General features: G+C 44.5%; 2 protein-coding genes across 2 annotated transcripts in view; one reads left to right on the forward strand and one right to left on the reverse strand.

The window, feature by feature from the left end:
* Nucleotides 1–708: 708 nt before the first annotated feature.
* Nucleotides 709–1,656, reverse strand: LOC119178259 (NFU1 iron-sulfur cluster scaffold homolog, mitochondrial). Its single transcript, XM_037429452.2, has one exon. The coding sequence runs from the start codon at nt 1,644–1,646 to the stop codon at nt 846–848; it is 801 nt and encodes a 266-aa protein (XP_037285349.2). The 5' UTR covers nt 1,647–1,656; the 3' UTR covers nt 709–845.
* A 244-nt stretch (nt 1,657–1,900) lies between these two features.
* Nucleotides 1,901–14,865, forward strand: part of LOC119178257 (mitochondrial intermediate peptidase) — a 108,087-nt gene continuing 95,122 nt past the window's right edge. The window contains exons 1-4 of the mRNA XM_037429450.2: nt 1,901–2,228; nt 3,141–3,314; nt 4,214–4,302; nt 10,972–11,119. Of these exons, the coding sequence (XP_037285347.2) occupies nt 2,061–2,228; nt 3,141–3,314; nt 4,214–4,302; nt 10,972–11,119 (579 nt within the window). The 5' untranslated portion in view covers nt 1,901–2,060. The remainder of the gene's footprint in view (nt 2,229–3,140; nt 3,315–4,213; nt 4,303–10,971; nt 11,120–14,865) is intronic.

The raw sequence follows: 14,865 nt of genomic DNA on the forward strand, positions 1-14,865 counted from the left end.
GTTACCTTCACCACAGTTAAGGCTGTCCACAAGCCTATTTTGCTGACTAGTATTGTTAGCCAATATTACTTCCTCAACCTGTGTGCAGCAGCCATATGTATTCAGAGCTGAAGGGTGCTCGCGAACCCAGTGAATAGAATCAAGAAGAAAGTGTTACTCTTGCATTAGTAGTCAGCCGACGCAGTTATGGAGGGTCCAAAAAACAAAGCTCTGGCCTGTTTTTTTAGCCCTTTCACTCTTTTGAAGCATCTTTACTAACAGTGTCATGGTTGGTGGAAGCAGTGGCACTACTTGCACATTTGAGAACAGCGAATACGATTACGCAGGTGTTGGTTCAATTGTAGTGGTCCGGCAAGACCAGTGAGTTGCATGTAACATATAATTAGCCCCCACAGCACTGTGCACTGTTTTTTGGTTTTCCTGTCAATAGGTCATGTCACTTATGAGGACCAATGAGGGGCAACTCGTAGAATGAATAATTTGCAGAAATTAGCAGCATGCTGGCCAAACGGCAACAGCCCAGTTTGCTTTACATGTCCGTCTTCCGTACTTTCTTTTTACAAGATTAATAAACACATCGGCAGAAGTTATCAGCGCCACATCTGCACACATCCAATAGTACAAGTAAACTTCATGCCCACATGTTATAAACGCGAGCGCTTGTGTGGCACACAAGTTATGGCGATAGAGAACAAAATGATGCCAAACTGCGCAAGAGACTGCCCTAACTTTATACCCAACAAACAGTCCTCCACAAAGCAAAGCTCATTATACTTGTCACAAAAAACACACTGACGCATCACCAATACACTGGTGCGCCATTGCCAAATTTACTAATTACGCCACTACGGATCCACTCCCTTCCTCCGTATCGTGTCTTCCAGTTTGTGAAATTCTTGGTTCGAGACTTTTTCCGCCTCGTCCACGACTTGCTCGACGCTCTTGACCTCGGGAACGTAGAACTGCAGCATATTCTGGATTCCCGCCTTCAGCGTCACGGACGAACTCGGGCAGCCCGTGCATGAGCCTTGCAGCTTCAGCTTGACGACGCCGTCCTCGAAGCCCATGTAGACGATGTCGCCGCCGTCCTCCTGCACAGTCGGCCTTATCCTCGTCTCGATAAGCTCCTTAATCGTCAGCACCGTCTCGCTATCGCCTTCTTTCGGCTGCGTGTCTTCGGACACCTGGGTCGGTGCACTACCATCGTCCAGCACGGGCAGTCCCGTGGCGAAGAAGTCCATGATGGCCGCGAAGACGTGCGGCTTGATCACCTTCCACTCTGTCTCGTCGTCCGCTTTCGTCACCGTGATGAAGTCCGGCCCCAGGAACACGGCTTTGACGCCTTCCACGCGAAGCAAGTGACGAGCCAGCGGGGAGTCCTTAGCGCTCACGATGTTGGGAAAGTCGCGGGTGCCTTGCTCTAGAACTTTCACGTTCGGCAAGAACTTGAGGCAGTTCGGGTTGGGAGTGTCTTGGGTCTGAATGAACATGCGCGACACCCACGATGTCTTGAAGCCACGACTGCTCCAAGCGTGCCATGATGGAGCGCCGCGATGAAAGACGGCATCACTTCGCAAAACACTCGAGCAGCGATTATAAAGCAGTGCGAAGATGCGGGCCGCCATTTTTAAAAACCCTGTTGTCATAGACGTATGCACAGTGGCTAGAATATGCAGCAAGGGTGTTAACCTTCTCGAGATGCAGGCACAACGGCAGGAATAACAGATTACAGATGATGCTGTATTTCTTGCTAAAAACTCTAAATAAACACAAATAATTTTAAAGCTAGCTTTAGTTTTTAGAAAGGTTACACTGACGTGCAAAATACTGGTTGAAATATTTCTTGTATGAAGTCATAGTGAGGGAGTTTTTGTCATCTGTCCACACTAACAAACAATATGGCGGCACCCTGTAAATTCGTGCTTTCGCCTGCAATGTTGTCGTAACCTTGCGTTTGAGAAAAAGGCAACACGGTTTTGGATGAACCGCGTTGGAAAACTCTCGATGGAGACCTAGTGTTATCATATGTAAAGTTGTAGTTTGCTGCCGCTAGCCGTACAATGTCGGGCGGAGTCATACTGTTGCCCGCAGTGAAACCAGTGTTCGCTCGCGCTTGTTTTTCGTCGAGAATCAAGAGATCTTTGACTACCTGGTCACGTCTGGCGTCACGTTTCAATAGCATCGGTAAAAGGAGACCCAACTTTCAATTCGGATTCGGTGAACGTTCGGTGAGTTCGCCAGCCTCGGTTTTGCGTGTTGTCCTTGAAGAAAGAACCTTGGAGAAGTGATTGCTTGTTTCTGTTACGCCGGGTCTGCATTTGTTTCTGCATTGCTGTTTCTGCTGTTTCTACATTGCTGGAAGGCACACATTTATATGGTTCTTGCGTGACTTAAGTGAAAACAATGAACAAGAGCAGAACATAAGAAAAGAACTGACAACGACGCTTTTCGCCCCTCTTTAACTCATTGACTTTTCTTTGCTCTGTTTCTGCTGAAGTGTTCGCTCACTTCGAGCGGCTACTCACGTGTAAGTTCATCCACAAACCGAATGTTTTTCGTTTTGGTTTTACCGTCGTAATGAAATAATATTTTGTCTACTTCTTCTGTGTGCCACCAACTGCATGCTACCATCTGAGCTATCCTCCAAATCGCACTCTCAGCTCAGTGGAACAGCGGTTGACCACCTCATGCATTCATAAAATGTTCCCACGACTGAAGGAGTGTCGGCTGCAAGCGTGTTTTGTGTGTGTGTGTGTGTGTGCTCTGCACAAGTATATAGTAGCTCTATTGTTACCCTATGAAAATAGCACGCATGCTTGATCTAAAGGAAATAATAGGACAACATATAAATATTTCACAATTGCCTGTTGCCTAACGTTGACAAACGTTTCAGTACGGTATATAAAACTGCCGATTGTGCCTGAAACGTAAACAAGCCAGTTAATGGCAAGGTTACAAGTGGTAAAAGTGAGTCTAGAACAGCATTGGCATGTGTAAAAAGGAATTGAAATGCACTCATCACTCTGTAACAAATATGTAAACACATATATTTCGTCAGCGCCATTGGCCAGGACTCGGGCTGCATGTACCGAATGAAGCATTTCCATGTGTCAACCACTCTTTGTTTTTGGCATTCCTAGGGTCTGTTTGGTCATTCGGTGCTGCAAGAGCCATCGGGTTTCTACCTTTTGAAAGATCAGGCTGTCAGCGATGCTGAGAAGTATGTCAAAGAGGCCACCGACCCCTACCGGAAACGCAAAATGGTTCAAGTTTTCGATGACTTGTCGGATGCTCTTTGCCGTGTAGCAGACATGGTTTGTCATCACTTGTATTTTAGTACTTTTATTCTCTTCTAAAGTTGTTCAGGAGTAAATGAATCAAATGCATAAAGTGAGTGTCAGAGGTCAGGTTCCAGTCAAGTTTAGTTTTAGGCGTTTCCAGGCACTGGTATTCATGTAGAAGTTACTAGTGTAATTAACCTAAAAGAACAGTCATGGCTACAAGTTCTCCAAGTGCACAAGAAAATCGTAAGGCACCTAAGTTTGGTGTCATAAATTCGTTTACCTTTCATTCAACCATTCTCCCATCATTCCAGGTCATTACACCTCTCGAAGCATTGGTCATGTTAAAGCTGTTTGCTCTCCTTATGCCCACACCTCACATGCCTTCGGCTTGTTTTTAGAAATAAAGCCATCATCTGGAATAATGTTTCTTTAAATATTGACCTTCATGTAAACACTTTAAATTTAATGCCATTATTGACTCACTTGCATTGACATATAGTGTCTTTCTTTTGGCGACTTCCCATTTAGCGAAACTGTACAGGTTTCATTAAATCAGAAAATAGTATTGTTCCCTGGAAAATAAAATAAGGAGTGTATTTCTAGCCGTGAATAATCACTATAGCTTCTCAAATTGAATTTTTCACGTGTGCTTTTTTGATACACTTTATATTGACATTTTTCTTCTTGTGGAAATGTGGAGCCTTGTAATAACAAAAGCTGGTGTCACATCTCTGCATGACATTTCTTGAAAGGCTTACTTAAGGTATGTGTCAGGGCTTACATACCTCAATTACAAAAACTGCGTAAAAGCTGTCATTTGCTGACAAACTGCTTGAGAGCAAAAGAATGCAATTTTAGTGCTGTACTTGTGTTGTGGTTTCGTTACAGTTTTAACATTCTAATTTACTTCTTGCCCTGATTCTTTTTAGGCCGAATTTGTCCGGATTGGTCATCCTGAGACACGGTTTTCCACAGCTGCAATGGACGCATCTGTTTCCATCAACAATCTAGTTGAGAAGTACGTTTATCTGCTCTGACATGGGTGCTTCACTTTTCTAAGTATATGTTTTTTTTTTTACTTGTGGACAGGCTATGTCGTCAGCTTGCTTTTGTGCTCAATTGATGTCACTCAATCACCATAATGAGTCATTTTTCCATGGAGCTATCAGACATTATTGCAAGTTCTTACTGAAAAAAAAAAAATTCACCTAGCATCGGAAGGTTGTTCTCTGTGAGGTTAGAATATCTAGATTTAGCTTCTTGAAACTGTGGGAAACTTGTGAACTTCTTATTAATCACAAAATTTAGCACCCAGTGCAAAAGTATGCCTTTATGTTAACATGTATATTTGTTCTTACTTTTCACTGTGGTCGGGATACTGCTGCATGTGCTATTGCACATGTAGTGGGCAAGCTAGATTTTGAAGTTTCAGAACCTTGTCACATGTTTAATTTGATTCCAATCAGACTGCATGCAAAACTTGAATGGCAAGGTGCGTTCTAGAATGCACTCGAGCATCCAAGATCATACTGGGGTGCACTTTGACTCGGGATAAATAACCGACACATTTGACCCACACGAACCATATTTTTTGTTATTTACAGCTCTACTTATTTATTAATTTATTTATTTATTGTACCCTCAGGGCCCGAGGGCATTACAGAGGGGAGTGGAGATATACATAACGGAAGCAATGTAAAACAGCAAGGAAAAAAAACTCACAGCAGATAAGTAAGTGAAATAAAGTAGGCATAAATGACAACAATTTGATAAGAAAAAACGTATACTAACAATAATAACCTTATATATACACACATATGTACTACATATATACAAACATATATATATACACAAGCATTTAAAGAAGAATAATAGTTTTACAAAACATATTTTTATCAGTTATATAAGCGATATCATGGGGAAGATCATTCCAACTGACACAAGTTCTGGGTATGAATGAGTCATGAAAACATTTGGTGTGACATGATGGAACTGCAACTTTATTGTGGTGATCAATTCGAGCTGATATGTATGATGGCCTTGTTAATAATTGCTGTTTCAGATAGCTGTTGTAATAATTTTTGTGAAAAAGACATAATGAAGCTACTGACCTGCGATCAGAAAGAGGAGGGAGGGACAAACTTGCACCCATCACTCTGTAACAAATATGTAAACACATATATTTTGTCAGCATCATTGGCCAGGGCTCGGGCTGCATATACTGAATGAAGCATTTCCATGTGTCAACCACTCTTTGTTTTTGGCATTCCTAGGGTCTGTTTGGTCATTCGGTGCTGTTACTCACTGTTATTGTTGTACTGTGCATGATTATTGTTTCGATGGGCATACGTTCACCGAAGTCTTCACATTTGACTGCAGTGTATGTTTTGTGGTCGTTTGTACATGTCACGTATGTTTGATAACATAGCAGTTAAACATTAGCTGCAAGTAGCTTTCACCAGGTTAAACCTTCTCTGCCATGCAGAGCATAACTTGGGGGCACTTCATGATGGTTTTTGCTCGATGTACCAGCGTGAAAGAGAGCACCAAGTTTGTGCTCTGTATGTTTGTGTTGTATTATTGCAAAGCTGTCTGTGCAGGTCAAGGCTTAGCTTGACGGCATTGTGGTTAAACCCTGTAAATCAGATGATGGGGAGAAGGAGAAAGTGGAGGAGGGGCTGCCAGAAAAGGAGGGCACCTAAAGTTTACACCTATTGTTGAGTAGTATCAAGGGGGACTTCTCTGCAATGGGTGTACATGCATGCTTGTTGATCACTGCATCGGCAGTGCATCTCAGTGGCATTCAGGAACTATTACAAAGAATGTGTATGTCTTTGATGTGTCTGGGTCGTTGCAAAATGTCGCTCGTTTTCGTGGGGCCACACATTCTCAGTTGTTACCATCCACCATGCTCTCTTGGCTTTAGGCCCCGTCGCGGTGGTCTAGTGGCTAAGGTACTCGGCTGCTGACCCGCAAGTCGTGGGATAGAATCCCGGCTGCGGCGGCTGCATTTCCGACGGAGGCGGAAATATTGTAGGCCAGTGTGCTCAGATTTGGGTGCACGTTAAAGAACCCCAGGTGGTCGAAATTTCCAGAGCCCTCCACTACGGCGTCTCTCATGATCATATGGTGGTTTTGGGACGTTAAACCCCACAAATCAATCAATCAATCAATCTCTTGGCTTTCGTTGCTTATGGACCCAACTCATCACCTTGATATCAGAATCGGAATTTTGTTGAACAAATTACAGGAATATTTCATTTGTTTAGTATACATGAGAAAGTCCCAATATCTCTGGGTGCTATGGCTGCAGGAGTATTTCTTCGATGTGACCTTGTAGTGATCGGAGTGGTTCCCTAAAAGACACAAGATGCTTGCCTGCAAAGCAGCAGCTAGGCGCAATCATCCCACCAGACGCAATTTGGGAGACCCTTCCCAGACAGTTGGAATTCAAACAAAAGGCACTGTGGCAACGTGCATCTGGGATATTATGGTGAAAACCAGGAAACCGCGCGACCTGAGCCAGTGTGGATGACAGCAGGGCCAAGAGTGTCAGATGGAGGAGAGCCACGTTGAAGTTAGGATTGGGCCGGCGCTAACAGGCACACACGGATGAAGCAGCCTGCAACTATGTGTGAGGTCAAGTGTTGATATCATCAACTCTGTTCATCACAGCCATTAATTGGGACATTAATTGGGAGCTGCAAACCACCACTCGAAAGCCACCCAACAACGCTCATTGGACATCACTGCATTGCGTAGGATGATGGGAGATAATCTGTGAGCTATTGTTCTGTATGCACTGTCTTATACTTTTAATTGAGAAGTTTTAATGTGTTCTGTGAATTTAGATGTCTATTTCGTTTACCATGTCATTTGTATTTGCTGTTTGTACGAAGCTTTCATGTTCATGATGTATCGAGAATTATAATGTTAATTTGTGTATTTGCATATGTCTCGCGTAGCACACCTGTGAGTGTGCCACAAAAGCACCTTACAAAAACTGGCATCCGCAACAGGACTTGATCTCTTTAAGACCTTATAGAGCATCACTTTATGAGTGTGTGTCGGCTTAGAATGGACCTCGAGAGAATATTGGAGTTTGGCAAAGAATTAGGCATAACAGGCCCCAACGTAAAGACCTGGGTAGATGAGGAGCGGGTGAAAGCAAGAGAACAGCGTACAGCCAATCGCGCTGCCGCTAAAAAGATGAAGGAGCTTGCGAGAGCTCGCCTACAAGATGAAGAAACAGTGCTTGAGCATAAGATAAAGTTAAATGAACAGCGGGCAAGGCTAGCTCCCAGGGATATTAGTGACCCGTCAGCTAGCGCTGTTTCTAGTTATAGTTCGGAGCAGGGTTATCAAAGCCCACACCAGCTCAACTAGCCGTTCAATGAGACAAGGGATGAGTTAGATACGTTTGTCCAGCGATTCGAGAGAGTGGCCAACAATGAAGGATGGCCATGCAATAAACGGGCTCTCTTTCTCAGTTTATGCTTAATGGGAGAGGCTTGGCGTCTCCCATAATCATATAGTGGTTTTGGGACGTTAAGCCCCACATATCAATCAATCAATGGGAGAGGCTTTGAGAACAGTGTGGATAATGGTAGCTGACAACGCATTGGACTAAGCTAAGCTGAAGCAAACCTTCCGATAGCGTTTCCAATACACCGAGGAAGGGTACTGGGCAAAATTCTGGAATGGTAGAGCGGAGAACTCTGAAAGAGGGAGACAGCCTACTGCTCGTCTCGCCCGGTTCTTCGACCACTGGCTGCAAATGGCGACGGTAGAGTGTAGTTATGAGGACCTACAGAATGTTATTATATCGGAACAGTTTCTTTGGCGATGTTACGAGAAGCTGGAAGTATTCTTGAAAGAAAGAGACAACAGAGGTCTGGACAGGTTTGCGGAGACTGTGGACCATTACCTCGAAGCACAGAGTCTGATCAACCTTGGAAGAAGCAAAGAGGATAGGGAACCGGGGTATTCTGCAGCGCAATCAAGAATACCGGACAAGCAAAGTGCAAAGCGAAAAATTTAGCGTTTTCTTTGCAATAAGTTGGGGCATAGAGCGGCCGATTGTTGGTCGAGGACGAGGCCACCTTATTCAAAGGGAACCTACATGCTCGAAATGTTGCAAGGGCGGTCACAAAGAGGACACCTGCCCTTATGCCGCTGGCACAGGCGGCTAAGCCTTGTGCAGTATCATCTAAGAAGGTGCAACTAATACTCAACCTCAGTAATTTTGTGGACCAACTTGTGTCCTGCCACGAAATACAATCATGTAAAGGTAAAATGAATGTTGACAGCCTCAATCCCAAACAGTGGATTGCAAAGAAACCGCTGGTTTCATTCCTTATGTTATTGCGGTGCTCACGTGGCTGGTCATTGTGCCTCTACCTGATTTGCCTAATGTAATGCTTTCTACGTGAAAGCGGGAAGCTGTACATGACGAGGTCAGCGCACCCAACATACCGGTCTCAGTGCCACTTGGTGTACTTACTTCCCAGGCGTGAGAGAGCATTCACCGAGAGCATTCGGTTCATTCTGCTTGCATAGTTTTCCAAGCTTGTTGAGAACAGAAAACACAATGTTTGCAAGTTGCAATGGCGGCTGATGAGTGTGTTAGTTCACCTTCAGTGGCTCTCGGTGACCAAGAACTTATCTTTTTGGTGGCGGTTTCTTTTAATTCGTGACTGTTAATTTATTCTATGTACATGCTTGGGCAGTCCGTATTGTGTCAATACATGACTATTTACTATTGAGAGCAGTACGAAAGGAAACACATGAGCATGTGTCGAATGGCCTCAAATCAGTAGTGGTGCAATTCACCATGACTGCTGCAGGAAGTAAGGCGTCTCTCATAATTATATACAGTTGAATCTTATTAGTTTGAACGGGCTTAATTCGAACTTCTGGTTAATTCGAACTCACGATGAGGTCCCGTCAAAGCTATGTGTATTTCAATGGGCAAAAACGCCCGGTAATTCAAACGCGCGCGCACTTGCGACGGTTAATTGCAACATACCGTGTTCCGAAAATGCTGTCAGCCCCCCACCCAATTCCGCGGCGGCACCTCCAACACCTCAATGCTGCACGCAAAGGAAAAAAAAAAAAGGAAAGAAGAGGCTGCAATGAAATGTTTGCTCTCTCTCAAATGCTAATCTGCGATGCGTTTGTGCCACGCTTCTCCCTTTTTCGCCTCTGCCACGTAAAGACCTTTCTACTTCCAACGCCGCGTGCGGAAAGAGAGAGAGGAGAAAAAAAGAAAGCTGTAGCGGAGAGTGGCTTTCTCCACGCACCGGTGCCATGCTTCTCCTTTCCCGTCTCTGCCACGTAACCCTTCTCCTTTCAACTATGCGCGCAAACGTGGAGAGAGTAAAAAAAAAAAAAAGAGGCTGCCGTGGAGTTCAAGTGTCTAGAAGCACTATTTCTAGGCACTTCAATGGAGTCTTGGTTTTCTCTCAAATGCCGATTTGCTTTTCTCTGCTTGGAGACGCTCCTATTTCTCGACACGTGCTGGCAACGCTGCGGTTTTGGCACAGAGGGTAGTAGCGGAGATGCAGTCATTCTTTTCGTCGACTTTAGAGAGTGTCGGCTCTGGACATTGCCGCGTGCAACCCCTCTTGCCAGGAGAATGCTGAAGCCGAAGTAGACATGCTTTGCAAGGCAAACGTGTGCAGACATGCATCATAGATTACTTCAAATAATGATGGATGTCCTGCGATTTTTGAATAAATGCATGTCTTCTGAAAGTTCCCCATCGTGTGTTAGCTCAATGTACATGCTGAGGGCTGCATGGGGAGCCCTCAGTTTACTTAGCGTTCATTAACTTGAACTTCTTTTAATTTGAAGAAATTTTCGGGCCCCTTCAAGTTCAAATTATCGAGATTCAACTGTAGTGGTTGTAGGGTGTTGAACCTCACACATCAATGGAATCAATCAATGCTGTAGGAAATAAACTGGAAAGTGCACTGCGGTCACTGGAAATGTCGGCACGCCTGCCTCGCTATTACTGAGAAAAAAGAAAAAATGGCAGGTGATCGCTCATCACCAGCCTTTCGCGAGTATAGAGCAGCTGTGCTAAGCTGAGCGCAGCGATGGGCTTTCTATAGCTCGGCAAGGAATGCCGCTCTTTTCCATTCGCTGGTGTGTCTGCATGTAATACATAAAATCAAGATACAGCAAAATGTGACTTTTTGAAATCGGTGGTGATCTTCACATTGCATCAATGCTTCCCAAGTGTTACAATATCAACCTGTTATTTGTGTCACATATTTCAAGCATCATTTAGAACAGATGCATGGTGGAAGTGGCAACCATTTCCCAAAAATTGCCGTGCTTTTTACCGTATTTTTTACTGAGACACGTGAGTATTCAATGAATTAGGGCCTGATACTATTTGCCATGCGCTCGCATGTTCCCTTTAACATCGCTCACAATTCTGCATGCATGCGTAGTCTACTCTGCACTTGCGTGTACTTGCTTCAATTTATAATCAGCTTCAGAGGTCCAATAAATTAAGTGGAAAGTTTGCACTTAGTGTGTCTTTGTTGTCCATGTCTTTCTTTGTTGCACAATTGTCCAATGTAATGTACATTCATTCTCAGATGTGACGACACCATGTATTACACTCTGGTGGTAATCGAAGTGTATTCGCTCTTACTCCATTCTCCCATCTTTACAGACTAAATACAGACAGGAGGCTGTACAATGCGCTGAAGCATGTAGTGCAAAATGGGGACGTTGTTGCGACAACCGAAGAGGACGACCATGTGTCCAAGCTTTTTCTGTTTGACTTTGAACAGAGTGGCATTCACCTGAACGAGGCCACAGTGAGTTCAAACCTCTCTGCTTTGTATGGCAATGTGATAACACCATAAAAAATGGACTTCCTGCTAATATTCAGCCAAAACAGATAGTCCTATAAAGGAAATTTTTACTAAAGTCTTGCTAACACAATACTTCGTTATTTTGATCCCTACCGAAAATGCTGGTCAGTGCTTGTGCATTTCTTTGGGGCATAATTTTGATTCTAAAACTTATGATCACCATATACAGTAGACTCTTAAAACGGAACCTGGAGGGATCAGAAAAATATGTTCCCTTCAACAGGAGTCCCGTTTACTGAGAGATGCACAGAGGCGCAGCATACAGGTACGAAATCAATCGCATCAGAGTCAGTTTCTGTGGGCGTCGGCAGAGAGGAGCAAAAGGGGTAGTTGCCCCCCCCCCCCTCAAGCTTCACCAGCACTAGCCCTCACCCAAGCTACACGAGTGCTTTCCTCCTCCCCCACCCACGATGCAACACTAATTAGAGCCATGTCCTCTTCTTTAAAAGGCGTCCTGCACATACCGGATCTTTCTACGGCTGTGCGTGACCCCAACTTTTAAGGTCACGTGTCCACCTAGTTACTAAAAGTTGCACAAGAGGCCGCCGCAATTTACCATCATATCAGCTGATGCGACAACTTGAAAGGGGCATAACTCCCTCGAAATGGCTACCGTGTTGTGATTGTGCGGTGGTTGGTATTTTCTTATCTTGCTTCAAGAACTTGCTGCATAAAGGCCTTTGAAATGTTGCTCTGTTTCCGTAATGCATACAGACATCAAACATCAATTAAGCGTATTAAGGGCATGTGATTACCTAAGCCAAGTGTAGTGGTTCCGACAGTTCCCCAACACGATTGTTTTGTAAGTGCCGTAAGAGAAACACTTGAGTGCTGCCACTCCGTGTTGCACAGTCATGCATCCTTTATCATGACACCTATAATAAAGCTGGCAATCTAACAGGAATGGCAAAGGAAGCACTTTGGGGCACAATAGGTCGTTCTCCCAGGGCTACATCCTTATAAACAAAAACATTGATGGCAGTTCGTACTTGCGACCTGACATTTCAATGTCTACATGGCCCAGACTTGCATGTGCTATCACAGATGTACAAATATCTAACAACTACTTCAGGCGTGCCATTTACTGTGCCAATTTGCAAGCAGAGAGGTGCAGAAACTGCGCAGTGTTCACATTGTCTCACATTGCATACTCAACCATCATCTGAGCCTTGGTTTCCGAGTGTAAGCTTGTTATCGCAAATACCATTATAAGTTGCGTTGTCACGAATTACATGAAGTATAATTATTCCAGGTGTACTTTTAAATGAAGTAGGCAACATTTATTTATTGCCATAATAGGCCCTTCTATGCACCTACGTAAACCAAGATAATTTTGCAATGCATTTAGTCAGTTACGAGCACTGACGCTTAATCGTTTGTCCCAATGGAAGCCCACTTATGTTACCTAAGGACAAATGCAAAAGCTTGTTACGTGAGAATCAGCCTGGGTCTTTTTACAAAAATATTTTGCTTCAATTCTCTTCAACTTCTTTGTCCAGAATACTAACTAGAGACCAGATTATAGGCAAATGCCTATTTTGTTTCTTGTGTTCCTATCGCGCCACTTTGACATACAGTATGAGCATGAATTAGAGGTTAAGGATTGATTGATTGATATGTGGAGTTTAACGTCCAAAAACCACCATATGATTATGAGAGACGCTGTAGTGGAGGGCTCTAAAAATTTCGACCACTTGGGGTTCTTTAACGTGCACCCAAATCTGAGCACACGGGCCTACAATATTTCCGCGTCCGTCAGAAATGCAGCCGCTGCAGCCAAGATTCGATCTCGCGACCTGCGGCTCAGCAGCCGAGTACCTTAGCTACTAGACCACCGCGGCGGGGCTAGAGGTCAAGGGTAACATCATAAATAGTGTTTTTATAGTACTCATAAATTCTTCTTTCTCACTTTTGTGCCTGAATTTCTATTTGTGCCGATAAATGCTTATTTTCAAGATCGGTGCCTATGTGAGCTCTATTTAACCTCAAATTGTGCTTTTGAGTACTGTTGGATACGCATATTTATGTTACCGGGCAAAGTTATGCTTTCGAAACTCTGTGGGATGCAACTTATACTCCATCTCAGAAGTTCCTGTCAGCTCTGTCAAGGCTACGAAATCAGTTAGCCAATAGACGAGAGCACCCCTATCTCGCACCCAGGCGCCTTCGGTGGTATACTCTCGCTCCCAGAAACTCCATAATTTGTTTGCAACTGCCAAGGCGCGCCTCGCTAGCATAGCATGCAGGGGCTCTGGGAGTGTAAAATGCGAAAAAGCGCCTGTCCACGCTGTGCCCGCTTATACAGTGGCATCTGGGTACCACTGCGCTGTCACCTGATGCGACAACAAGCAGCGTAAGAGAAAGAGATTGCTGAGCAATGCCTGTGAAGTTCACAGCGCATTGGGAGAATCCTGCCGGCGCGGTGTTTTGCGAGTGCACAGATTTCCGTCCACAACAAAAAAAACACTGAGCTCTGCCGCATTAGGATATAATTGCAATCGACAGGAAAAGCTATGAGCCCAGTGAAGTGTACGAGTAAGTTTATCTATTGCGTTTATTTAAGCATGACTCCAGCTGTTCAAATTTACAGCAGTGATTTGCGTGCAGTATTCCTGTAGTATGCCTGTAGTGCAATATGACGAAGCTATTGCCGTACTTTTTCGCAGGCCGCATGTCAATAATAAGATATACGCCTTGCGACTCACGCGTGGATGCACGCACCGCGCATGTCTAGTGCATCTGTAATGGCCTACTATCGCGATGCATAGAGACGTGAACGGCGCGGAAATCATGGCTTTTGACTCGGTCGAACTGCGACATGCTTTGACTGTCCCTAGGCGAATCTACATGTGCTATCGGCCGGTGTCACCGTAGAATTTTGAAATCTTGTTCTGGCTGGCACTTTTACACCGCGTGTGTGTTCCGAGTGCCCGGCAGGACAGGCAATTGATGCACATGCGGTGCATGAGCGTAAGTTGGAGCCAGTTTCTAGCGCTAGGTTGACGCTGGCTTATAGCACAAATTCTGCCTTGTCACAGCTAAGGCATGCCACAGTTAACGCTTTCCGCTGTTCATGTTTTTTCAGTCTGATAACATGTACCTGATGTAGTTGCTTCCGCAGTCTGCAATGCACGTGCTGCAGACATTCCGGACTATCGAGGAAGGTCTTCTCGACGTTTCACAAGAAATGAGCACAAATTTTTATCAAAGGAACAGTGTGAAACATGCTTACAGCCGGTTTGGGTTGTGAAGTTTTGCGTTTGATTTGCAGAGCGTCTGCTCAAGTGGCAGTTGAGGGTGTTGCTTCGCCGCGCTTGCAACAGATGGTGCCAAGTGCTTTTCAATATGGCAGCAAGCACTGAGCTCACTGTGTTCTGGTGTATAGGAAAGCCGATTAGCCTCTGCACATGTATTCATTTGCGTCACGTCTGCTCGCACGCGTAGGGAACAGCAGGTGCTTTTGTGCAGCCCCGGGATGATGGGGAAGAAATGCGAAACTGTGGAGAGTCATCAGAAGAAAGTAGAGTGTAGGTAAAGAAAAAAAAGTAAAGAAAATCAGATGTCGATGTAGTTCTTTGTTTTATTTGTCATTTATGTCCTACAGAGCGCTTCACCAGGTCACTAAGGAAATTGTAGTGAGACACTGGAAGTTGTTGCATGCCCACTGAAAAGCTTTGTACAATAAGCAT

The sequence above is a fragment of the Rhipicephalus microplus genome, chromosome 1, assembly GCF_043290135.1.
Source record: "Rhipicephalus microplus isolate Deutch F79 chromosome 1, USDA_Rmic, whole genome shotgun sequence".
In the NCBI taxonomy this organism is placed as follows: Eukaryota; Metazoa; Arthropoda; class Arachnida; order Ixodida; family Ixodidae; genus Rhipicephalus; species Rhipicephalus microplus.

Excerpts from the sequence above, each read along its gene's own strand:
- LOC119178259 (XM_037429452.2), bottom strand. The coding sequence starts at position 1,646 with ATGACAACAGGGTTTTTAAAAATGGCGGCCCGCATCTTCGCACTGCTT.